General features: G+C 45.5%; 1 protein-coding gene across 2 annotated transcripts in view; it reads left to right on the forward strand.

Moving 5' to 3' along the window:
* The window catches only part of GNAS (GNAS complex locus), a 385,873-nt gene that overhangs the window by 220,433 nt on the left and 138,725 nt on the right, over positions 1-26,715 (forward strand). For both annotated transcript variants that reach the window (XM_082271589.1, XM_082271590.1), the window contains exon 2: positions 12,259-12,331. In XM_082271589.1, coding sequence (XP_082127715.1) covers positions 12,259-12,331 — 73 coding nt within the window. The remainder of the gene's footprint in view (positions 1-12,258; positions 12,332-26,715) is intronic.

Below are 26,715 nucleotides of genomic sequence, written 5' to 3' on the forward strand. Positions count from 1 at the left end.
AATCAAGGGCCAGGTGTCGGCTTTGGCGATCTTCTTCCAACGATCTTTGGCAACACACTCCCTGGTGCGTACCTTTTCTTCAGGGTGTCTGACATTTGGCTCCTCCCGTGCAGTCTCCGTTGCCGCCTTGGGACCCCAATTTGGTGCTTTCAGGCCTCCAGAAGCCTCCTTTAAAGAATCTTTGGGAGATTCCCTTGCTTACGTTGTCTCAGAAGGTAGCCATTACCTCTGCGTGCAGGGTGTTGGAACTGGTGGCGTTATCCTGTCGTTCACCTTACCAGGTGGTTCTTTGCCCCTGTCCGTCATCCCTCCCAAAAGTTGTCTCTGATTTTTCATTTGAATGAAGACATTGTGTTGCCTTTCCTGTGTCCCAGGCCAAACAGTCCAAAGGAAATTGCCTTGCATGTCTTGAATGTGGTCTGGGCAGTTAGGGTGTACTTGGCAGCTAAGGAGTCTTTCTAGGAAGTCAGACTCACTATTTGATGGGCCTCGGAAAGGGCTGTCCATTTCCAGATGGATCAGACAGATGGTTATTCAGGCCTATTCCATCAGGGGCCAGATTCCTCCTTTCCCTGTCAAGGCCCACTCTACTCGGGTGCTTAGTGCTCCAAGTTACCTGCTTTGGGACGTCCCAATGGTTATGAAGATTAGAAGCGGTGTCCGTCAATGAACGAAAGAGAAAATTGGCTTTTTGACCTACCGTAAAATCCATTTCTCTGATGTTCATTGACACAGCACCCACCTCTCTGTGGAGTTGTAAATCTTCTGACACTGCTTGTAACTAAACTGAGTACCTATAGCAGAAAGTGGGAGTATACTCCCTGGGACTGCCCATAGATGTAGCCAGATTATTTTTCTGCCTAGTGTGCTACTGCTGTAGGGGGTAGTATAACTCTACAGTCATGGAAATGAAGAGCTGTGTCCGTCAATGACCATCAGAGAAATGGATTTTACTGTAATTCAAAAATCCTATTTTTCCAGTCCTGATACTAAATGTCCCATGATCCTTTGAGCCTCTGTATTTTCAAGGCGGCTATGGGAGTTGATGTGGGTGGGTCTTAAGGTTACTGTGGGTGGTGAAAGTTGTAAATGTGTCATACCTCCTCCTGTAGCATTCCTGTCTTGCAGCATGCTAAAGAATAGTTGGTTACTGCAAGACTACAGAGGAAGGGCTATGGGAGGTTATTATGGTGTTTCATAAAAAGGAAGCTAGCTGTCAGAACAGGCTGTGCATGAAGGGGTTTCCATCTTGAATTATACTTTGTTCTGTGGGATGGAACTTGGGAGGTTTGGACTCTTCCTGTAGGTGTGACTGGGTGTGATTAAATGCTAATTGGGATGTTAAGGAAGTTGCATCGTTTGCAGAGTCTGAAAGACTACAGAGGAGTGTGTTATAGGCTCTAGCTTCTGCAGGAAGTGGCTGTGGAAGGGATAGAGTCTATCAGTAGGATATGCAGAGTGCCACATAAAGCAAAGCCACAACTAAGCCCAGAATATCAGGGGATATGCAGACAACTGAGCAACATGATACAGAGGTATGATCTATGTTGGGATTTATCATTCCTTTTCAGTTCTAGTGAATAGAAAGTTGAAGTTCAGCTTTAGGCTGGCTATAGACTGATTTTAAACTTGGCTGGTTCAGCAGGGAACATTTATGGCTGTTCATGTTCGGGAAATGGAATCTATCTAATGATTGACTCCTTCAAGAATGGCACTGTTGGTATATTTTCATTCAATCACTGATTGAAGCCAATCGGCTTCGGCATTGATCAGTGTATTCTGACAGTGGAGGAGTCCCCGCTATCGGAATACAATAGAGGATTCTTTCATCACCTTGAATGTGTGTGGATGGGGGAAACTTTTTACTTTTTTGATCAGCCGGCTGGCTAAAAAAAAAAAAGATCCATTTATGGACAGCTTTAAAAAGGCTTGGAACCTGGGATCAGTTTGTGTGTGTGTGTGTGTGTGTGTGTGTGTGTGTGTGTGTGTGTGTTCACATTGACTCGTTTAACCACTTGCCGGCCAGCCGCCGTAGTTTTTACTGTGGCAGGTGGGCTCTGTCCCGCGAAACAACTTACCTGTACGTCGCTTCATGAGACAGCTAGTGGGGGTGTGTGTGCGCCAATTGGCCACAGGGGGAATTAATCAGCGGGTCCGGCGGATTCACCCCCCTAGGTACACATTTAACCCTTTGATTACCCCTGGTGTTAACCCCTTCCCTGCCAGTGTCATTACAGTACGAGTGCATACCAGTAAGGAGTAAGGACCTAGTTCCTAGGTGGGATCTCTGTGCCTGGCAATTTTTTTTCCTTTTTTAAATAGATTTTTTCTTGTGTCTGTTTTGTTCCTGTGAGAATATATTGTCAACTGCTGGACTGGGAGATGGACTGGATAATCTAGATCCAAAGGGGCCCCCCGGTCTGGCCAGCGCGCGCAGGCCTCAGCTCCGTGCTAGGTCGGCCGCGACATAGTTCCACTGGACAGGGGCTGGCCTGCAAGTTAAACATCTCGCAAGGACACATACTACCTGGCCTCGTCCTGAGTCGCAGCATTCCTCCTGGCTGACAGTCACCCAGGTGGTGACTAGAGCAGGGATGTCCTCTGGGCTCCCTGGTGCAGTTGTTGAGCTGGGGGGAGTGGATGGTGTGGCATCCGTGGGGCTGCGCCTCACTGGATCAGATCTGGCCCAAAATTTAGGCCATGCTTTTGTTGCCTACTGGTCGGTAGCTATGTGAGGTGGCCCCAGTGAGGGTGGCTGAAGCCACTACCCTCCGCTTGGGCATCCGCCCTCCCCTCCGCTGCCCCTGGGTGGTCAGCTTTACTCAGGCTCGCTCCTAGCAGCTGGGCATTCACACTAATTTAGGCTGCGGCCAGCTTGGCACCTCCCTTGGAAAGGGTGGCGCTGTGTGGGCAGTTTCATTTTTGATTTCAACTATGCTGCCATTATTGTGGAGGGTATCTACCACTTTTAGCGCTGCGGGACCATCAGGATACCCCCTCAGTGCCTCCTGGGCCTTCCGTCATCAGGCATCAGTGATGCAGGTTTGCAAGGCTGCCATCTGGTCATCGGTGCACACTTTCACAAAGTTCTATAAGTGGATGTGTTGGCATCTGCAGATGCTTCCTTTTGTTCGCAAGGTTTTGCAGGCTTCTGTTTTTTTTTTCCTCAATTCATCGGTTCATTCCAGGTTTATCTGGTCCCTACCTAATTGTGACAATAACTTTTCACTCATTGCATTTTATCTTGAGGTTTAAAGGGATGAAGGTCTTTGATGGTGTGCAAGCTTGGATGAGTGGGGCCCTTTTTATGTGCGGTGTTTTGTGTGACTGTTTTAATTGTGTTTACATTGAGTGTCACAAGGGGTCTTTCCCCCCCCCCTCTTTTTTGCCTGCTGCATTTTTTTTGGTGGCTGGATTTGCTTTGCCAGCCTAAGTTTTCAATAAAGAGTTTTAAATCCGGTGTTGAGCTTTATTTGCAACTTTTCTTTAGGGGCCCTATCTTTTGGAACCCCGATCATTTTGTTTCAGTATTTAATCTAGTTGCTAAAGCTCCCGGTCAAACCTGACAGGAAGCACCATTTCCAGTTTGATTGGACTATTATATGGTTGTAAGTTCCCAGCAAACTGTTTTTATTTATTTTTGGTACTGCTGTTTTGAAGATCTGGCCTTCTTGGGTGTATTGTTGTTTTTCAGGTGAGCTCCAGTTGTTTTGGTTAAGCTGTTTACCTGGTTGGCTATAGTAGCCTTGGGAGTTTATTTTTCGCTGTTCCCACCCCTCATGTTTAGCACTGCTTTGGGATGTCCCAATGGTTTAAGAAGATCGGCAGCTGTGTCCTTCCAACGAATGAAAGAGAAAATGGGATTTTTGACTTACCCTAAAATCCATTTCTCTGATGTTTATTGATGGACACAGCACCCACCCCTCTGTGGAGTTGTAATTCTTTTGACACTGCTTGTAACAAAACTGAGTACATATAGCAGAGAAAGGGGGTATACCTCCTGGGACTGCCCATATGCCTGGCCAGACTTTTTTTTCTGCCTAGTGTCTTACTCCTGTAGGGGACAGTATAACAGTTAATTAAATCAGGAGCTGTGTCCGTCAATGAACATCAGAGAAAAGGATTTTACGGCAGTGTTAATTTCGTCGACTAAAACCGACTAAAACGTTTTCGTCGACTAAATTAACACAATTTTAGTCGACTAAAATATGACTAAAACAATTCAGATGACTAAAATACGACTAAAACTAAAATGGCATTTTAGTCAAAAGACTATAACTAAAACTAAATCGAAATTTGCTGCCAAAATTAACACTGGTGCTTAATACCATAAATAATAACATAGATTTTTCACTCCAGGACCAGCAGTAGTATATAATGAGTTTGGAAATTGTAGAGAAATGCTTAAATAATGCATTACAAATTACAATTGAACTACACCCATTCGATTATAGATGACTAAAATGTACTGGAGTTTTAGTCGACTAAATACGACTAAAAAAACACTTGCAGAAGACTAAAATAGGACTAAAATGGCATTTTAGTTTTAGTCCCAAGACTAAAACTAAATTGAAATTTGCTGCCAAAATTAACACTGTTTTACGGTAAGTCAAAATCCCATTTTAATGCAGCCAGCACATCTTTTTTTGGTAATTGGTAAGCTTCAATAGATTTAATGGAATCTGTGTTTTTTTGTTTTTATTCACATCAGCTCAGAGGCCCATACGGCGAGGAGGCGTTGTTTTGTCAATGCGCCTGGGCAACCTATATAAGTGAATGCAGACATAGCGAGTGTACAAACTCGCCTGCGCAGTTCATAGGCCTGCAGAGGCAGGTAAACTCTATTATTATTTGAGGCTTTGATCCAATAAAGTCACTTCTTTTAGAAACTTTGAGATATTTCTGATAATTAGTACACAAACCCATAGCATTAATTTGAAAGTGAGCTGTGTGCTTTAAAAATGGCGATCTCACTTTAACATTTTTTGTTCTTTTAATCTCCTGAAACATTTATCTATTGTTAGAGCTGCCTTTTACATATATCAGGTTAAATAATGTTAGATCTTTTGGGAAAGTGGTGCTGGTTGCTACTTTGATAGTAGTATAGTTTTCAGATCTGTTCTAAAAAATGGCTCTGCATTTAATAAACCTAAAAACATTTTAGGGATTGGGGAAAGTTGTCGGGTGGTTTTTGTGGTCTCTGCGTTCCTCTATTTCTCAGATGCAGCAATAGGTTTGGATGGCAGCAACAAAATGACTTAAGCCTCGTACACACATACCGATCGTCGGCCGAACGATCGGCCGTCTTTTGTCCAGGGCTGTCGTGTCTGTTGAAAAATGCAAAAGACTGCACACACATTTTTTCGGCCAACAACAGCCGACTGCAGAAGTGATGTCATGTGATGGTTCACTTTCCTTGTCTTTTTTTCTTTTCTGAGCATGCCCAGTCTTGCTAATCTGCTGTCTGTCGGCCGAAATCTGTACAGACTGGCGAACAATCGGCCGTTCTGGTGTTGGCCAACAAAAATTTTAATGCCTGCACGACAGATTCTGTTCGGCCGAAAATGCGCTGTCGGAAGCATCATACTAACAAGCCTATAATCGGCCGATCGGTCGTCGGCCGAATATTTACGGCCGACAATCGGTACGTGTGTAAACGGGGCATTAGTTAGTAAAGCCGAGGCCTTGTTTGGCTCTCAAGAATGCTACATAACAGCGTTGTGTATAGTCGGCAGAGCTTTAAAATAGCCTATACCGTTTTTATTATCTGGTTTTATGGTTCGGCACCGGCTAAAATAAAATAAACCACGTACAAATGTCTTCTCTTTAGTACATGCTTTGTCCTGTGAACTTAATCATTGATTAATTAATCACGTTGATCTGTATTTTTATGAGATTGATACATACACTAGTACACTACACTAGAATTTTCTGTTTTCTGAACATTGTTTGATTTTCTAATAGTTGGGTCAAATCCTCATTTATGCTCAATCACAGTTGAACAAAAATTTAAACTGTCCATGTGGTTTTCATTTGGGGGAAACCATTTTATATATTGTAAGTAAACCTGCTAAATCGCTTGCCTACCATAGATATACTGTGGCAGGATGGCCCTGCTGTGTTACGGGGCGCGCTCCTGCCGCCCCGGCTGTGCTGTAATTTGCTAAAGTACAAGATGAGCGAGTCCCAGCCAATGATTTATGGTCAGAACCTGCTGATTGGCCAAGGGAATGACAGAAGAGACCCCTCTGTTAATAATCAACACAGAGCTCTCTACAGACAACAGCGATGTGTCAATTTTTTTTTTTTTCTCCATGAACAGCAGGGGAAAAAAACGGCTCATCGCTCAATAATACAGCACACATAGTAAAACTTGTTAAAGAGGTTGTAAACCTCAGAATTTTATTTAAAAAAAATAAATAAAAAAAACGAACACCTGAAAGACACACATAATGAGCTAGTATGCATCAAAAAGTCTTTCATGTGTTGGGAGCTACTATGGGCAGTAATAGTGCATGGACACCGCACAATAAGAGGTGGATTTTGAAGACCACATGGTAGATGCTGTGGTATATGAGGCAAGGGCTAGTTAATAATTGTGCTTAGCGAGTCCAGCCTCAATGCTGGTGCAGTATAAAGCTGAATTTGTTGTGCTTTTTGTTTTATGGTTTTTCAGAACCTGTCATACTGGACCTGTAGCGTGTCTTCTGTACTGTACATAGTGCCATGTTGTTGGGCCAGTGCCTGTATTGAACAGAGATGCTTGCATACCAAAGTACTTTATCCATACCAAAATGTGAAATTATCTTTGCTTCTTTAGAGTTCAGAGAGGTTACTCCAGGAGCCCTTTGTCTAGCATTATTAGTTTTATTTGTAATAAATGGTTAGTATTCTGGTTGCTGGATTTGCTTACATCAGCACCTGATTATTATTCCTATAAAACAGTGCGCCTTCCTGGAGTCTTACCAGTACTACCTTTCCTTGAACAGCACTGTATATGTCAAGAGCAAAGAGTGCCTGAACTTGCAGCAGTTCACTAATCAACTTCACTAATCAACTATTAAGTAGTGTAATCACTATAGATACATGCCTGCTGAATAACTGTATGACCTAAGCTTCGGTACCGCTGTCTGCAAAAGTGCAAAAAATGCTTAAACTGCAAATTCCCTGCCACTGTTTGTGCAGGATTGGCAAAACTGTCTGTTTGTATGCTCCTCGGGATCAAGGTGTTCTATGACTTTCACATCAAGTTCCATTCCTGGGAAATATTCCATCTTAAAATTTACAGTTGTGTATTATTTTATTTTTTTACACCCCAGAGCCCTGGAAATGTTAACCACTTTTTATCATTAACCACCTGCCAATCGCTCACAGTAAATATACTGCCAGTTGGTGGTAACTACAGATACAGTGCCCCGTTAGCACCAGATTGCCCACCACCCTATCCATCACACTAGAAGTTGCTGATAACTGCCGTTACAGTATAGTATTTATAGCTGTGTAAATTCCAGTATATACCATAGTTTGTAGACGCTATAACTTTTGCGCAAAACAATTAATATACACACTGTTTGTTTTTTTTTTGTTTTTTTTTTTCCTTTCTTTTTTTCTTTTTTTTTTTACCAAAGACGTAGCAGAATATAGTTTGGCCTAAATTTATGAAGACATGTTTCTTTCTCTCTTTCGTTCATTGATGGACACAGTGTTCCATATTCAGAACCATAGGGTTAGATCACCCCCTACAGGAGTAGGACCCTAGGCAGAAAAAACAGTGTCCACTAATGAGGGTTCAAAATCTTTCAAGCCCTCCTCGGGAGGTTCCAAGTGGCCCTGGTCTGGCAAGCCGGTTTCCCTAGACCAAGCGTACAAGGCCCTTTCAGCATGAAGGTGTGCCCTCACGTATGCCTGGGGTAGGGGGATGTCTTCCTTTGGTTCTGGGCTGGTGGACCTCCTTGGTGAATGATAAATGGGTCCACAAGGTAATTCTGTCTGGATGCAAGAGTTTCGTTCTTGTCCCCCCGGAAAGGTTATTTCCCTCAAATATACATCTGTCCCTGCATCGGCTGTAAGCTCTCTTTGGATTGATGCAGGATCTGTTGCTTCAGGGAGTGATTGTCCCAGTTTCAGTATCGGAACAATTTCAAGGTTTTTATTTAAACCGGTTTACAGTCCCCAAGGAAGAGTGCAAGGTTTGTCAGATTCTGGGCCTCAAGGCCCTGAACAGTTTTGTGTGGGTACAGAAATTCAGAATGGAGTCCATCCACACGGTGGTGGCATCCCTGCATCAGGGGGATTTCTTAGCCTCTATTGAAATCAAAGATGCTTACTTGCACAATCCAATATGTGCCCAACACCAGCGGAGTACTACCAGTTTGTGGCATTACCCTTTTTAGTCTTGCCTCTACTCCTTGGGTCTTCACAAAGGTGTTGGCCCCGGATCTGGCGTTTCTACATCAACAGGGGGATTGCTGTGCTGGGCTGCTTGAACGATTTCGTCTTGCGAGCGGAGTCCTCCTCTGCATTGACGGACCTGGAGATCACTATCCAGACCTTAAAGGAGTTTGTTTGGATTCTGAACTACCAGAAATCTGCTCTGATCCCATCCAGGAAATTGGATTACCTGTGTCTGGTTCTGGAGTCCACTCTAGCCAGAGTGTTTCTTCCGCTGGAAAAACTCCATAAGTTACGTGCTGCGATTCATCTGTTGCTGTCCAACAGGAGGTTCTCAGCCCGAACTTGCATGCGAGGGCTGAGCCTTATGGTATCTACCTTTTTTTAGGCAGTTCTGTTTGCACAGTTCCATACGAGTTCCCTTCAGAAGGAAATCCTGGTAAAATGGGACGAGTGTCCAAAGTCTCTGGAGTTCCGCTCAGGACTGTTGGACGCTGGAAGAATTCAGACTGCCGATCAATGTCTTGGAACTTAAGACAATCAGGCTTTGCCTGGATCACTGGATGGATCGGCTCCGGGGGCTCCAGGTACGGATCCAGTCGAACAGTGCCACAGTGGTGGCTTATGTCAATCACCAGGGCGAGACAAAACGTGTGACTGCTCTGAAGGTATCCCGCATTCTCTGGTGAGCGGAACAGTTTGTTCTGACCCTCTCCGCTGTGCACATTTCAGGTGTGGAAAAATTGGCATGCAAACTATCTCAGTTGGTAGGCGTTGGACCATAGGTAGTGGTTCCTTCATCATTCTGAACGTGTTTTTCATCTGATATGTCTGCGGTGGGGCACGTCCGAGGTGGACCTGTTGGCATCTTGGCTCAACAAAGTAGCAAGGTTTATGGCAAGATCACGAGATCCTCTGGCGGATGCCACAGACGTCTGATTTATGCCTTTCCTCCTCTCAAGCTTCTTCCAAGGCTTTTGCGCAGGATCGAGGCCGAAAGGATTCCAGTCATTCTGGTGTCCCCGGACTGGCTTAGCCAGTCTTGATATGCTGACCTAGTGCAGTTGGTTGCCTCTCAAGGAGGACCTGCTGCCCCAAGGGACAATCTTCCATCCTGCTTTACAATCGCTGGCTTTGATTACCTGGCTGTTGAAAGCTGGGTACTGAGGGATAGGTTTGCCTGGGTCGGTAATCCGACCCTGCCGAAGGCTAGGAAGTCTACCCCTAGTCAATTGGTGTTCACCCTCATTCCTTTTCAGTGGCTCTGAATTTGACCTTCCTTCAACGAGGTGTTGCGTAGAGGTTGGCCTTGAGTACTATCAAGGGACTGAGTGTCTGCCTTCTTTCAGCGACCCTTGGTCTCCCATTCTTTAGTGCGTACTTTCATTCGAGGGGTTTAACACCTGACTCTGCCAGTGTGGTCTCCTGTACCGCCGTGTGATTTGAACTTGCTGCTCTCCAGTTTTCCCTAAGCCTCCCTTTTAAAATATTTGGGAGATTCCCCTGCTTATGCTGTCTCAGAACGTGGCTTTTTTGGTGGCTATCACCTCTGCTCGCAGGGTGTCGGGACTGGTGGCGTCATTTTGTCATACCGCCTATCTGGTGGTCCACAAACATGAGGTGGTTCTTTGTCCACGCCCGTCATTCATACCGAAGATTGTCTCTGAGTTTCATTTGAATGCAGACTTCTTTGTGTCCCGGGCCCACTCATCTCAAGGAATTTGCGTTGCATGCCCTGGATGGGGTTGGGGCGATTCGGCTGTATCTGGCAGCGTTTCGGTGGTCAGACTCACTGTTTGATTATGGATGGGCCAAGAAGGACTAGATCAGACAGGAGGTGACTCAGGCCTATTCTTTCAAGGGTCGGGTGCCTTCTTTCCCTGTAACCGCACTCTCTACTCAAGCGCTTATTGCTTCTTGGGCCTTCTGTCATTAGGCGTCAGTGGCACAGCTTTGCAAGGCAGCCACTTGGTCGTCGGTGCACACTTTCAAAAATTCTACAAAGTGGATGTTTTGGCATCTGTGGATGCTTCATTTGGCCGCAAGGTTTTGCAGGCTGCTGTCTACAGAGTCTGTTCCCTCTTTGGGGGTTTATTGTTCAGGTTGGGCTCCAGTTGTTGGTTGTTTTTTTTTTTTTTTTTTCTTTTTTTTTTTTTTTGAGCTCCTGATACCTGGTTTGGCTTCTTGTTTGTCTGACTTTTTTTGGCACTGCTTGGGGACATCCCCTATGGCTCTGAATATGGAGCGAGGTGTCTGTGGAACGAAAGAAAATAGGATTTTTTTTTACTTGCCGTAAAAATCCATTTTCTCTGAGTTCATTGACTGACACAGCACCCACCCCTCTATGGAGTTATGATACTTTTGATACTGCTTGTTACTAAACTGAAGGCCTATAGTAGAGAAGGAGATGTATACCAGCTAGGACACCCCATAGGCGTAGCAAAGTTGTTTTTTCTGCCTAGTATCGTAGGGGGCGATATAACCCTGTGGTTCTGAATATGGATCGCAATGTCCGTCAATGAACTCAGAGAAATGGGTTTTATGGTAGGTCACCAAAATCCTGTTTTATTGGTTGGGTTTTATAACAAAGTAGAAAAAATATTTATTTTTTATTTCAAAATGTTAAAAAATGGTTGATCAAATACCAACAAAAAGCTCTATTTTTGTAGAAGGGGGGAGGAATGATGTAAATTTAATTTGCATACAGTGTTGCATGATTGCACATTTGCTAGTTAAAGTAGCACAGTGCTAAAAAACAAAAAATGCCTTGGTCATGAAAGGGGGGTGGGGTAAGTCCCGGTTCACACTTCTGCGATGTGGGAGCGCTGCGAATATGCAGCGTGTTCCTGCATCGCTTCCGCACCCCTGGCAGTTCACACTGCCATATGCGATAAGCAGGGGGTTGTAAATTTAAAAGTTAACGACACCCCCAGTTGAGATCGCATATCGCAGTGCGATCTGCAAGTTCGCACAGAATCTGATCGCACTACTGTGAACCACCATGCGATCCGATTCTGCTGCGGTTAAAAAAAAAGGGTCATGTGCTTGTTTAGTGCGATTGCGGTGCGAATTCAGCCATACAAACTGAATTGCGCTCCGAATTACATGCAATCTCTGTGATCGCACTAATGTGAACCGATCCTAAAACCTTCCAGGGGTCGTGGTTACACACTTTTTTTTTACTTGGTCGTTTGGCGCTCTTAGACGGTTTGGGATGAGCTGCTTAACCAGAGCTATTGTGAAAATTGCCCAACAAGCAAAATCCCATTCATTTCAATGGCCCCTGTTCACATCTGAGCGGTTTTTCGCCTGAAGCCTCAGAAAAGTACATGAGCTTCTTTTTTGGTAGATGTCAATGCCTGCTTCCAAAAATCTGAAAAAAGACCAGGGGGAAAAAAAAAACTCCTGAAAGACGATATGCTCAGGTGTAAATGGCTCTTAAAGGGAATGCTCAAATCCTGGAGGTCAGATTGCCAGTCTTACCTTTTTTTGAACCTTTTCCATTGGTATTTGTAGCAGCACTTTTCTTCTTAACTTTCCCTTAATTCCTGGGTTGATTAGACTGTTCTGCCCTGCATGTATGTTTGTAGCTCCCTCTGATCATGAGCCTGTTTAAACTTTTTGTTATCCTCTTCTGTGTGTGTCCTGAAATGGACCTTTATTAGATGCTTGATTTGATTTTTCTGACCTCTAAGACCCCGTTCACACTGGGGCGACCTGTCAGGCGACCTTCACACTGGGGCAAGTCGGATTGCCCCAGTGTGAACGGGGTCTAAATATCTGTCTCACAATTGCTACGTTTTGTGTGTGCTGTGATTGTTTCTTATTTCTAACCCTGCTAATATTTTTTTTGTTCTTATGTTTCAGGTGCTGGAGAATCTGGGAAAAGCACAATCGTGAAGCAAATGAGAATCCTTCATGTGAATGGATTTAATGCTGAGTAAGTTCATAAACCAATGCACTTCTTCCTTCTTTTTTTTTTTTTAACAACCTGCTCCTGTTTCTGTCTAAAAGTATATTATGGGTGTTGGTCATGCTGCCCTCAGTTGTCATGCGCATTTATGATCATGTGATTGTTTTTTGTTTTTTTGCTGTGTACCTCCTACTTTTTTTTTTTTACGGTCATACACGGTTCGATGATTAAAAAGAAAAAAGCACTCCTCCCCCTTAAGATGGTGCAGCTGAGCAGATTTGTACTAGATATATTTATGCACCGTTCCCTCCCTTTTTCTTCCCTGTGTTACCATGATATATAATGGAGGGAAAAGCGGGGCTACAAAATTGATCAGGGTGTTGTAAGGAATGGAGTCTGCAAATCTAGGATTTCCTTTTCTTACCAGTGCTGGAGGAATGTCTGACTGCCGCCCATTGGGTTCATGCCTGGCAAGGAAGTTTGAATCTGATTGCTAATGTAAAAAATAAAGTTGAAGCTGCGTAGTACAGAGCTCTGAAAGTACTCCCGAACATGTGAGGAGCTATGTGCAGTCTGGCTGCATTAGGGTATTAAGAACTCATGTTGAGCTTGTCATATCTGGCTTTAATTTCATCCAACTTCAGCTGAAACTGACGTTTCAGCCGTGAGTGTCCACCTGGCTCACCAAACATTCATTGAAAAATCGATGGAGTCCGGTGGTAATTGTCAGCCAAACAGTGACTGCACCCTATCAGCAGGCACCTGAGGGTGGTGTGGCTGCTTGAACAAAATAGCTGTCAGAAAAGGTTCCTCCATCCATGCTGGTTACCATTTTAATCCATTTGATTTTTCTCATTTAGTCTGTGGGCCGAAGAAAAAAATTCCACGTGTGTATGGCTAGCCTCTTAGTGTGTGCCTGGGGAAAAAAAAAAATAAACCAATCCGTACATCTCTGTAATGCATCCACAGTTCCCAATTTTCTCTCTTGTGCTTTTACTTTGCTGTTTGAGCTAATATCCCTGTGCTGCCCTGGTATCTTAAGCAGTGTGATCAGTCTGCTGCTGAACTAAAGAACTCCTCTCCTCTTATGTCATGGTGATGGGGAACAGGAGAGGTGTTCTGTAGTCCAGCGCGTGGGAGATCAGGGCTGACAACGCTGCTTGAGATTCCAGTTTCTGGTAGATCTTTTTGGTATTTTTTTGTACTGTTGTGTTTTTTTTTTACTTCTTTAAGAGACACAAGCTGGGGAAGTTTAAATGTGCGTGTATTGCAGAGATTTACAGAATGTTTTTATTATTTTGCCCAGACATTTTTAAAATAAATTCGGTGGATTTACTGACTTGCAGTGATTGCAGGACCAAATTTTAGGATTGGCAAATTTGTTACCTTTTTGCTGGTTTGCGCTTTGCTTGGATGTTTGGTAATTTCATCAGTCTGTTTTTACATTATCCTGCTTTTTCGCCGTAACAGAATTACATTTTTTTTTTTTTTTTTAATTGGACAAAGCAGGCAAGTACATGTTAACAACAAATTACATGAGTACTGACCGTAAAGCAAGTATGTGATTATGACACAGGGTGTATATTACATTCCACAGACCTATTTTCCCAATGGTATATCATCACAATAGTTACAAATAGGTCAGTTGGGTGGTGTGGCTTCCTCACAGTTCTATCACTAAAGTGGAAGTAAAGGCAAAACCTAACTAACTCTAAACCTACTCCCATCCTCATTTTAAGCCTAATCTATCCAATCCTGTTAAGAATGGATCGCTATACTTGCCTATTCCGAAGCTGCTCCTGTCCGGTCTCCAGTGGCACCTTTTATGTGCAGGAGAAAGCCGACAACAACTGAAAAGTGACGTCACCCATAGACCTACTATGGGGCTCCCGTTTGTCAGCTGCCTATCCTATACACTAAAGCTACTGCTGACAGCTCAACTAGACACTGGCCCAAAGCACCTTCAGAATAGGTAGGTATATAGATCTTTTCTTTACAGGGCTAGATAGCTAAGGCTTAGAATGGGAGTGGGAGTAGGTTTACAGTTAGGTTTTGCCTTTACTTCCACTTTAAAAGAGAAGTACAGCTAAATCTCATTTGGCTATACTTCTCCTGTGGATCACAGGAGTGCAATTCATTCTGTACTCCTGTAACCCATTTTCAGCAGACAGCGGGCTGAAGGCTGCTGTCAGCCGATGTCACAGAGCTAGCCAGGGGCAAGATCTCAACAATATGGTCAGGATCCACCCACAGCCCTGGCAGCTGAGAGCCTGAGCGAGCTGCTCCCACCCCCTCCACAGCCCAGCGCTGGGGGTGGAGGGCAGAGCAGAGAGCTGGTGACTGAAAGTCACCAGCTCTCTGCTCAAGGAGCTGTGAGAATCGAGCAATCCAATTTTTTGATCGTTGAGTTCTCAGCCTTAGAGCCGGCAGGGGACAGATGCAGTATCAGACAGATTCTGCATCCACCTAGTTAAGTATGATTTTTTTTTTTTTTTTAAAAAAGCCATATTTCTCTTTTAATTAAGACCACATACAGTGGGTACGGAAAGTATTCAGACTCCCTTAAATTTTTCACTCTTTGTTATATTGCAGCCATTTGCTAAAATCATTTAAGTTCATTCTTCTTCCTCATGAATGTACACATAGCACCCCATACTGACAGAAAAACACAGAATTGTTGACATTGTTGCAGATTTATTAAAAAAGAAAAACTGAAATATCACATGGTCCTAAGTATTCAGACCCTTTGCTCAGTATTTAGTAGAAGCCCCCTTTTGATCTAATACAGCCAGGAGTCTTTTTGGGAAAGATGCAACAAGTCTTTCACACCTGGATTTGGGGATCCTCTGCCATTCCTCCTTGCAGATCCTTTCCAGTTCTGTCAGGTTGGACGGTAAAAGTTGGTGGACAGCCATTTTTAGGTCTCTCCCGAGATGCTCAATTGGGTTTAAGTCAGGGCTCTGGCTGGGCCATTCAAGAACAGTCACGGAGTTGTTGTGAAGCCACTCCTTCGTTATTTTAGCTGTGTGCTTAGGGTCATTGTCTTGTTGGAAGGTAAACCTTCGGCCCGAGGTCCAGAGCACTCTGGAGAAGGTTTTTGTCCAGGATATCCCTGTACTTGGCCACATTCATCTTTCCCTCGATTGCAACCAGTCGTCCTGTCCCTGCAGCTGAAAAACACCCCCACAGCATGATGCTGCCACCACCATGCTTCACTGTTGGGACTGTATTGGACAGGTGATGAGCAGTGCCTGGTTTTCTCCACACATACCGCTTAGAATTAAAGCCAAAAAGTTCTATTTTGGTCTCATCAGACCAGAGAATCTTATTTCTCACCATCTTGGAGTCCTTCAGGTGTTTTTTAGCAAACTCCATGCGGGCTTTCATGTGTCTTACACTGAGGAGAGGCTTCCGTCGGGCCACTCTGCCATAAAGCCCTGACTGGTGGAGGGCTGCAGTGATGGTTGACTTTCTACAACTTTCTCCCATCTCCTGACTGCATCTCTGGAGCTCAGCCACAGTGATCTTTGGGTTCTTCTTTACCTCTCTCACCAAGGCTCTTCTCCCCCGATAGCTCAGTTTGGCCGGACGGCCAGCTCTAGGAAGGGTTCTGGTCGTCCCAAACGTCTTCCATTTGAGGATTATGGAGGCCACTGTGCTCTTAGGAACCTTACATGGAGACCCGATCAGAGCTGAATGCGTCTTTTCTAGGGTGGCAGTGCAGGCTGGTGGCATGGGAGAGACCCCTCCTGTTCCCTGTAATAACAGCCGAGCGTCGGCTATGGATGCCGGTACCGGGGTGATGCTTCTAGCTGCAGGCATCACTCCGGTACAAGCACTTTCCCGAAATATCGGCAATATCGTTAACCTCCAGGGCCGATTCCGATATATTGGGGAAAGTGCATATCGGCCCTTGATATATCAGCTTTGCCGATAATCAGTAGATTCCCTACTCCCCACTGCCACAAGACAGACCAAGCCTAAAGGCATTAATTGTCATTAGTGGTCAGTATTTTCATAGTCCCGAAAGCAGGAGAACATTGTCCATTGGAACCATATGCACCGAAACCTTTTCTTCTTTCCCTTTCAGTGTGGCAGTAATGTTTACCATGTGATGTGTCTTGGTAACCTTTTTAGAGAGCCACATTTGGAGGGGAGTCCTGTTTCCCGAGGGTTGGATGGATGCCTTAGCCGCATTTACAAGATGCATCAGCTTTGTTTTCTTGTATCTGTGTCTGGGCAGGTGGGAAAGATGCAGCAAGTATTTAGTGGGGGTCGTCTTCCAGGTCCCAGACTGTCAGTTAATTAGATCCTTGATTTGTGACCAAAAGCTCCTGACTTTAAAGGAGTTGTAAAGGCAGATAGTTTTTTATCTTAATGTATTAAGATAAAAAGCAGCCCCTCTAATACTTACCTGAGGTCCCTCCCTGTCTAGCGATGTCCACGAGTGTCTCAGCCGTCCGAGAGACTCCTTCCTGATTGGCTGAGACACACCAGTGGTGCCATTGGCTCCAACTGCTTTCAATCAAAATCAGCTACCCATTCAGGGGAGAGAGGGGGCCAGGCCGGGTCGGGGCTCTGTGTCTGAATGAATACAGGGAGCTGTGACTCAGCTCGGGTGCCCCCATAGCAAGCTGCTTGCTGTGGGGGCAATGAACAGAAGGGAGGGGCCAGGATCACAGAAGTGGGACAGAAAAACTTGTAGGCGCATACCTGTCCGCATCCCACATCAGCAGACAGCCATTTCGGGAACCCTCTTCAGTAAAATCACCAGAACCTTATACTATATGGTTAAAGAAGAAGTAAACCCTCCTCTCCAAGTTGTACCTTTAGGTAAGCCTATGATGAGGCTTGCCTATAGGTACTGTAAACATCTCCTAAACATGTACAGTTTAGGAGATATTTACCTTAAATGCAGCCAGTGACATCACTGGCGCATGCGCTCTGAAGGAACGGCCGCTGTGCCATTCCTTCAGAGCCCCGTGCCGTGACCGTCGGCTCCCGCGCCCATGTGCGGGAGTGACGTAATCGCGGGTCCAGCCAATCAGATGGCCGGATGCCGCAAACCCGGAAGAAGGGTGACAGAAAATGTCACCTACGAGAGAGGTGAGCGGTCGGCGCCTCGGGGCTTCGTTCTTGGGTAGGTATTTCATAATGAGCTAGTATGCGATGCTCTTCAGTAAAATCACCAGAACCTTATACTATATGGTTAAAGAAGTAAACCCTCCTCTCCAAGTTGTATCAGAATATTTTCAGTCATCTAATGAAACCTGGTTGACTTCTTTCTCAAGAACGGCGGGGATGGTTCATTGTGGCCATTGCCAAATTTTTGTAAATATGTTGAACGCACTAAGGTGAAATTCACCTATGTGGAAATATATATCTATCAAGAGCCTTTGAAAGAAACTGTATATAGGCAAGACTAAATGCCAGCTGTGCATCATGCCACCTCAGGGATATTAAGCATAAAGAACCTGAGAGCCCCCCTAACACAGCATTTGATGACCTCAACGTTAAGGGGATTTATGCATTATGCAGTGGGGTGATTTTAACAGTGTCCTTCTTAAAAAAGAGAAATTTCTCTTTCGTTCATTGACGGACACAGCTTCTAATCTTTATAATCATTAGGGTATACTGCCACCTACAGAAGTAGGACACTAGGCAAAAAAGTCTGGCTACGCCTATAGGCAGTCCCAGGGGGTATACTCCCTCTTTGCTATAGGTACTCAGTTTTTTTTTTTTTTTACTGCCTAGTCAGGAGTAAGGATCCAGTTCCTTGCTGGGATCTTTTAGATAGAATTTTTCTCCTGGTTTTTTCCTGTGAGATCTACAATTAACTGCTGGACTGGGCGACAGGCTGGATAATCTAGATTCAGTGTTCACCCCAGTCTGGCTAGTTAGCGCGCTCAGGCCTCAACTCCGCGCTTGGTCGGCCGCAAAATAGCCGCGACCTAGCCTCTCCTTGTGGCCTAGAGATCCCTCCTGGAAGCCTTGTGGTCCTGCGCGTGGCTGCCATATTCTTGTAGCCTGTGTGCTTTAATTTAATGCACCGCTGCCATGTTTGTGTAGTCAGGTTGCCATTTTGCAGTGGTTTGCCATTGAAAATAGCGGCAGCAATGTCAGTGGAGCCCTCTAGGTGGCTAGGGCTGCCACGACGCGTCGACTACTAAAAATCGTCGACGTGCGTGAAAGGCGTTGACGCGTCAACACGTGACGTCACATGCCCCCTGGCTGGCCGCATCACCGGCTATCCCTGGCTGTGTATATGAGCGCGTATCCCTCCGCTGGGAGCTCGGGGTGCGGAGGGGTACGGCGTTGCTAGGTGGTGCTGTGACTGTGTGAGAGGCGGCAGGAGTGGGACATGCTGGTGTAGGAGGACAGTGAGCGCTGCTGGATGGAGAAGCGGAGGATGGAGTGCCCGGCTCTGCCACCGGGCTGGAAGAAGGAGGAGGTCATTAGGCAGCTCGGGCTGAGCCATGTCTACTACTTCAGGTACCCGGGAACGAGGGGGGGGGGGGACCGAACTTTGCAGCGGTTTACTGATAGCGCTGAGCTGATTGGCTGCTGCTCATTGTCTCCCTTTACTTATTGGCTGTTGCGGCCTGCGCTGCCAACACAGGAATCTGGATAGCCAAGCCTTCTAGGTTTCCACGATTGGCTGGGTGACTTAATCTGTGCGCTCGTTGGCTGCATTTATTCCTACTGTTTTCTGCTTCCCTCATGATTGGCTGTTTATCACAGCTGAGATTGTTAACTTTTTTGAATATGGATGTGGGTGCAAATTCCTCTTCCTGTATTTTGTTTTGGGGCACTTTCTTGTTTTATTTCTATAGTTTTAACTGGGAAGAAATTATTTAATTTCTATTAACCACTTCTGGACCGGAAGGATTTGCCCGCTGAATGACCAGGCCGTTTTTTGCGATCGGCACTGCGTTCTTTGCGATCGGCACTGCGTTCTTTAACTGACATTTGCGCGGTCGTGCGACGCTGTACCCTAATAAATTTTGGGCAACGGGCTGGCAAAGAAGCACCCATCGCTTTCCCCTGCCTCGTCTGTCTCCTCAGATCCTGAATCTTATTTGGCTGCCGTGAACGTGGGTCACCCTGCTGGGTCTTTGACCATGCGCCCTGAATCCTCAGTAAGGATGATTCCTGCGCTTCTGAAACCACGCAGGAAAAGGCGCTGCTGAACGCACTGATTATATCTGGGCTTGAGACTTTTAAGTTGAAGGCTGCGACGGAGGCGCAGGTTCCCTTTTGGCACTTGCAAGCCATCCAGAGCGGCAAAGGTGTTCCCTTTCCCCTCCTATTTTGACAGAAATGTCACTGAAGAGTGGGAACAACCAAAGTGTCCCCTTGGGGTCCTTAAGTGAGTTGCTAGGTGATACCCTTATGAGAAGTCCCTTAAGAAGTGGACTGTTCCACCAGTGGTGGACCCTCCGGTTTACAGATTAAACAAGGCAATCATGATTCCGGTTGAAGGGTCCCCGGCCTTAAAGGACCTGGTTGACAGGAAGGCGGGGGCTGTGGCCCCCAATTTGTACACCCTGGCTGGTTTTGCACCGAGGCCAATATTCGTCATTACCCTTGTGTCGCAGACTCTGACCGCGTGGGCTAAGTTTTTATGCTGTGACCTGGAGGGGGGGGGGGGGGAGGGTAGCTCCCTCCTCCCTTTGCTGAGCTGGCGGACCAGCTGGTCCAGGGGCTGCAGTTTTATCTACGATGCCTCTTTGGATGCGGCTCAGCTCTGTTTCAGCAGTGGTCCTTCAGTGTGTCTTTTGGCTCAAATGCTGATCGGCGAGCCAGACTTCTAACAAGGCCTTGACTGATCCTTTCTTTCGAGGAGATCACCCGTTTTGTGCTACCCTGGATGACATTAAAGGTGGGGAAGAGTACCTTCCTTCCGCAGGCTACTGAGGGCAAGGACCCTCATAGACGTTGGCCCTTCTCGGCTCATAGGAAGTTGTTGCGTCCCTCAGGGTTGACTGACAAGGGATCCGAGCCCTTCGGGGCTTCCTCTGGAGGATCCAAGTGAACTTGGTCTGGCAAGTCAAGTGTGGGCTTCTCCAGACCCATGGACAATGCCCCTTCAGCAGGAAGGTGCGCTCTTACTCTTATCAGGGGTGGGGGGGGGGGGGAGACTTCTCTGGTTCCCAGATCAGATTGGATGAAACGCATCAGATGGGACGCGGAGACACAAGTACGCTATGAGCCCCGGCAACCCTTCATGTATACTTTGAAGCTTTTATTTGATTCATCTTTGTAAGTACCAGTTTAATAAACTTTTTGTGCTATTTTTACGGACCTTCACTATGTGCTGCTTTGTCATTTCTTCCTGATGTCATCACCCCAGTGTGTGAGGTTACACAACGACCTATTCAGCGCAACAGTAGGGTCTGTATGAAGGTTTTATGCGGGATGAGTCCTGCTCAGTGCAAGTGGTTGACATGAGTCTGATCATTGATGCCGATCATGATGCATTTCCTATATGCCCATTATCCTCTTTGGCTCTGGTAAGGAGCTATGGCTGGCACTGTGGTGTGGTGTGCTACATTTTTACACCGAAGCTGGTGCTGGGATCTCGTCTCTTCAATGATTATGATCCGAAGGAAATTGCCTTGCATGCCTTGGATGTGATCCGGGCAGTTAGGGTGTACCTGGCAGCTACGGAGTCTTTTAGGCTGCATTCACATGTCAGCGTATGATCGCGGGCAGAACCGCCGCGGTTCCGCCCGCGATTCGGAGATTTATTGCAAATCGCGGGACGCCTAGCGTTGCCCGTTGATTTGCAATAGCCCCCCAAACGCCGAGCGATGTTGCCGCGATTTACGCCCGCCGAATCGCGGCAACATCGCGCAAACAAAATCGCGGGACGCAATACGCTCCAAAGAAGCTCTTGTACTTTTTTGGAGCGTATTTTTTGGAGCGTATTTTTGACTTACTGTAAAACCATTTCTCTGATGTTTGACGGACACAGCACCCACCCGTCTGTGGTGTTGTAATTCTTCTGACACTACTTGTAACAAAACTGAATACCTATAGCAAAACTGAGTATCTATAGCAGAGAAAGGGGGTATACCTCCTGGGACCCATATTCCTGGCCAGACTTTTTTTTTTGCCTAGTGTCTTTCTCCTGTAGCGGGCAGTATAACCCAATGGTTATGAACATCAGGAGCTGTCCATCAATGAACATCAGTGAAATGGATTTTATGGTAAGTCAAAAATCCTATTTTTTTTTTTTTTTTAGAATCTACATGCTGATTACAGTTGTCCCTAAGGAACACAGCGTTGTATGTAGTGGATTAGGTCTTTTGTGAGCCGCTCTTTATGTGGATGTCTTGTCTTTTTCTTTTTTGGTCCTTTAGTCTACGATAGACAGGTGTGTGTGTGTGTATATATGTATATCATCAAAGCATGTCTGAATGCCTTTAATTTATGGATGGTTAAATGACCAGTACCTTAATTGTTTATGCACCTTTAAGAAATATTATGGGCTGGGTCAAATGGTGCATTTAAGCACGTCCCAGCTAAGAGGCCTTGCCTCCTGACGAAGCTGTGTTTCCGGTGAAACGCGTTGACATGGAGACGTACGTCTGCCATCAGTTGACACTCCCAGTGTTCCACCTGAACAGGGTACACAGAAGGACAGTGAGACTTTAGCGCTCTTGTGGATTTCAGCAGTTCTGTGCTTTTGAGTACTTTAATCCAGCCTTTCTCAACCAGTGTGCCGCCAGAGGTCCTGAGGTGTGCCGCTGAATTATGGGAGGGGAAGGGCTGTAAGAGGAGCCCGATCTCCCGATCCCCTACCGAACTGTACATCGGCACTGCGAGTGAAAGTAAAGGGAGGAGGAGTGTGCTGTGCTCTCTTCTTCCCCCTACAGTGCAGTACCTGGACGAATGAGAAAAGGGTACTGTGCCAGAACTTTTTAAAAGGGCTTTATACGTGTGTGTGTGTGTGTGTGTGTGTATATTTATATGTATGCGCACGTGTGTCTGTATATGTGCATGTGTCCGTGTGTGTGTGTGTGTACACATGTCTGTCTGTGTCTGTATGTGTGCATATATACTGTACGTGTGTGTCTGTTCATGTCCGTGTGTGTATGTATGTTACTTTTAATCCTTACCCCCCTATACCATCAGAAATGCTTTTTTAAGGCTTGTTTGTGATGGCAGCAAGGATTGCTGCTCCTCTGAAAAGCAATCCATGCTCAGATTGCTTTTCAGAGGCATTTGGCAGGCAGGAAAGAGGCAATATGTTGCCTCCTCACCAGTTGTTTAAGCCTGTAAATGCAGGATCACTACACCCAAATTTGCAATGCACACAGTTATGGGGTAGTTGCAGTGCAGCCTCATTCACCCTGGGTATACCTCGAGCCACAGCATGTGTACACCCCCAGCTGCTGCCTCTGCAGCTAAAGGGGGAGAAGTTGGTTAACTGTTTTTACCACCCCCGTGTAGTTTTACTATCCCTCCAACCTGACATGTGAACAAGCCCTTGATCTATGTGGCTGCGTTTACGGCAGCCCATACATTTCAATAAGCTTCCCTACCCGCAGAAATGCATAGAAAGAAGTCCCTGACCCTTTTTTTTTTTTTAATTACACCGCACCACAAGCACCCCATGTTTTCCAATGTGTGGGGTACCATTAGGAATTATTGGCACCACCAAAGAGCAAAGCATTTGTCTGTGTGTTATGAACGAGCCCAATTTTTTTTTTTTTTTTGCGTCTTCCGCGACATACAGTTACGTGAACTGAACTTTGGACAGGGGTGCCTCAAGACTGAAAATACTTTTAATGGTTGCCCCGACTGAGAAAGGTTTGAGAAACACTGCTACTGCTTTAAGCAGTAGGTTTGGAACAACCAGACCTACAACCATCAGGTTTGAAACAATACCGCCACCCATAGTGAGATTTTTTTGCAAGTGTCTTACTATGTTTCTTGAAGGTTGAGAGAGATCCTATGGGCCGTATGTGTTTCTGCTGAACTGGCATGCTTCTCATTGCCTTTCCCTCCAGTTAATTTGACATGCCTTCTGTTCCTATAACTGAACTGTATTTGAGTATTTAGTGGTGATATTGATGCACAGTGTGCGGGTCCCTCATTACCATCGCACACTTCTCACACAGGCGTTTAGCTGTATCCTTTTGGATTATGACAGTCTTAGGAGGATTTGAGAGTTATTTAAATATTTCAGATACTTTTGGTAATCTTTCCCTCCCATTGTGGGATTGGGGTTTGTGTGCACTCCAAACCATGCTGCTGCATTACCTCTAGCCCCACTGTGAACGTCCAGTATTGGTAGCCATTCCCTTAATTGATTTAGCTGTGCTGATACTGGGTGTTTTTTTTACCCGTTGTCTTTATGTGCTTGTCTTAGCTTCAGTGAGCCATTGAGTATCTGGGTTGCCCAGAGCTTTAGTAGGAATGTGGTTACGCAGCTCAAGCTCATTAGGCCTATATGGGTTGCCCTAGACCAGAGCTTTACTTATAAGACATTTCGTTGCAAAAAAAAATAAAAATCAGGTCAGTGGCCGGCCACCCAAAAGTAGTTACAAACGAGGACTAACCGCGGTATAACCAGTCGCATTAGCTATATTGAAGTCACAAAAAATGAAAAAATCTTGGCCTGAGGCCTTAAATCCTCCAAACACCAATTAAAAAGGATTGACAACGTCACTTTAAAAACACATGGGCACGGTCAACTGTCGCATGCATACCGCTGTCATTCACCCATACCAGAGCCAAGAAATTGTCGCAGTGCAATAATTAATTAAAGGTGACTATTATTTGTTGGTAACTGAAGAAAATTTATTATTTAATGCAAAATCCAGGAGTTCGAAATGAACCATTTTTGCCCCCCCCCCCCCCCCCCCCCCATATCTGGGAAGGTAGTCAAGGTAGAGAGAAAAAACGCTGTAATGCCCTACTTGTGGTAAAGACGTGTAAAGTGATTCTACGTCTATACCAAGCAGGAGCGTGCCACCTCAGGAATCCCAATCCCTACAATTTTCCCTAGAACATCACCTGTGTCTCTTGCGTAGGAGGGCAAGCCTCACATTAACTCCTTAATTAGGGAGTCAATATATTAACCCACTCTTTCCTGCAGTCCTTTGACTGCTGAAATAATTGGCCGCTTTGGTTTTTCTTTTTTAATTTTTATGTATCTTTTAAATGATCTAAAACTTGGGGGCATTGTATTCCAGCATGCTGTAACCCTTTATTGGGAATGAGATCGGCCTCAAGGGCCAGAGTTTCTCATTAACGGAGGCAAATAGTTGGGAAAATGGATTTAAGTCTAACAAGTCTATAGGTCGACTTCTCTGCAAGGAGTCTGCGTACTTCATTCTTATAACGTTCTTCCGATAGTAGAACCCCATTCCCCCCTTTTGTCACTCTTTTTTTTTTAATTACCACTTTCTTAACCTCTTTCCATTTTCTTAGAGCTAAATGGTCACCATAGGTAAGGTTATCAGGGGTGCCTTCCATCCGGCTCAGGTCATCCTGGACTAAGTCCAGGAATACACCCAGCCATTTGTTTTTCTTGAACTGGGGCATGGTAGTAGATCTTTTCCTGAGTTATACACTGATTCACATTGCTTGGTTTGCTCTCCTAGTCCGTCCCTGGACATGATTGCTGTGATCCACCTGGACTGACTGCTTTAAAGTGATACTAAAGTCTGTTATTTTTAAGCAAAAAAAAAAACTTGTTATACTTGCCTGCTCTGTGTAGTGGTTTTGCACATAGCAACCCATATCCTTTTCAGGTCCCTCCTTAGTGCTCCTAGCCCCTTTTTCCTGATGAGTGCCTCCGCAGCATGCAGCTTGCTATAGGGGGCACCTGAGCCGAGCTGCACCTCCGTGTGTCCATTCAGAGACTGAGACCTGTCTTGGGCCCCCCCCCCCCCTCCTCATTGGCCATAGCCTAACAAAGATTTTCATATTTTTCTGTTCAGAACTGTTTTGTCTGTTAATATATGTTATAAGGCTCATTTGTATGGCCCTTTTTGGTAGACTTCTCTCTTGGGAGTGCACTTGTGCTGTTCTGGGACCCAGAATCAGCTGACTGCAGGCAAAAGCATGTCGTCACAGAGCCGCTGCAGGCTATAGAAGAATCCAGACCATATTGTTGAGATTGTGCTAGCTGCCAATCAGGCATCTAGGTTAGTCTGTCAACATGCCATGACAGTCTAGGACAGTTGTTCCCACCCCCCCTCTCCAGCCTGGCGCTACAGTGAGCGCTGAAGTGGCAGAGCAGAGAGCGGTGGCTGACAGCGCTCTGCTCAGAGATTACCGAGAGCTGAGCAGTCACTGGTCATGTGATCACTCAGGCTTAGAGACAGCTGCAGCTTGGAGGGTAGTGAATCCCCCCTCCATTTTAATACTTCTTCTTTAAACGCGGCAGGCACAGACCAATTACAACAAACTATAGAAAAAAATTTGTTTTGGACCGGTGATCTTCTGGAGCTCAACTTAGTGTTCACACAGCTGAAGGTAAATGCTGATTGCATGCCTGTGAGGTTTGTTTTTATCTTGTCCAGGTTGACGTACAGGATGTTGGACTGAAATTGGACTTTGTTTTCTGACTCAGCCTGAGAAACTAGAGAAACGCTGAAAACGCCTTGACACTGCCAGGCTGAGATCAGTGCTTTCTGTAAGACGGTCCTGATAAGCTGTCATAGTTGTGTTGTGTCAGCTTGCTGGCTGGCTCAGTAGCATGAAGAATCTGCTTCCTAGCAACACCCATAATCTACCCCACTCTTCCTCTACCTGCTCACTTTGTGTATTTAAAGACTGGTTTCTGCTGGGTAATCTTCCTTGATTGTGCAGGGTTTTGGCTATGAGCAGAGCAAAAGAATCGCAAGCAGTGTGACCGTAGACTGTACTCCTGAAAAACACATGTAAATAAACCTTATGGGTAATGCCTTTTTTTCCCCACCCAGTAGCCATTTACCTGAATGCCGCATCTTGTGGCTGCCATTGGTGACTTCTAAAAATGCTAGCTGCCTGGTTGTTCCGCAGTTTGAGTGGGTTCACTATTTTCTGAGCTGATGACCAGGTCTGCAGATGAGAAGTTCTGACTTGATTTGCTGCATACTTGTTCTGGGTGAGTGTCTCAATGATACCAGAGCAATAGGAAATTGCCAGCGGCAGCCTTCATAACTCTCTCTCTATAGGCTTTTTGTCATGCCTTACCTGTGTGTTGGATTTTTGCTTTACTGCCATCCACCATAATAATTTGCCGTACGGAGGCGTGACATGAGAAGAGCTTGTAGAGTGCCAGTGATGAGTTTCTCAGAGAATGTTAGTTGCCTGGCTGTCTGATTCTCTTGTCACTGCTTTGAGCCACTGTTGCAGAACTAGAGATCAAGAGTTGCAGCATGTTTTGAACCCAGAGGATTGATAAGACT

This window comes from Pelophylax lessonae (assembly GCF_965119305.1).
Source record: "Pelophylax lessonae genome assembly, chromosome: 11".
Taxonomy (NCBI): domain Eukaryota; kingdom Metazoa; phylum Chordata; class Amphibia; order Anura; family Ranidae; genus Pelophylax; species Pelophylax lessonae.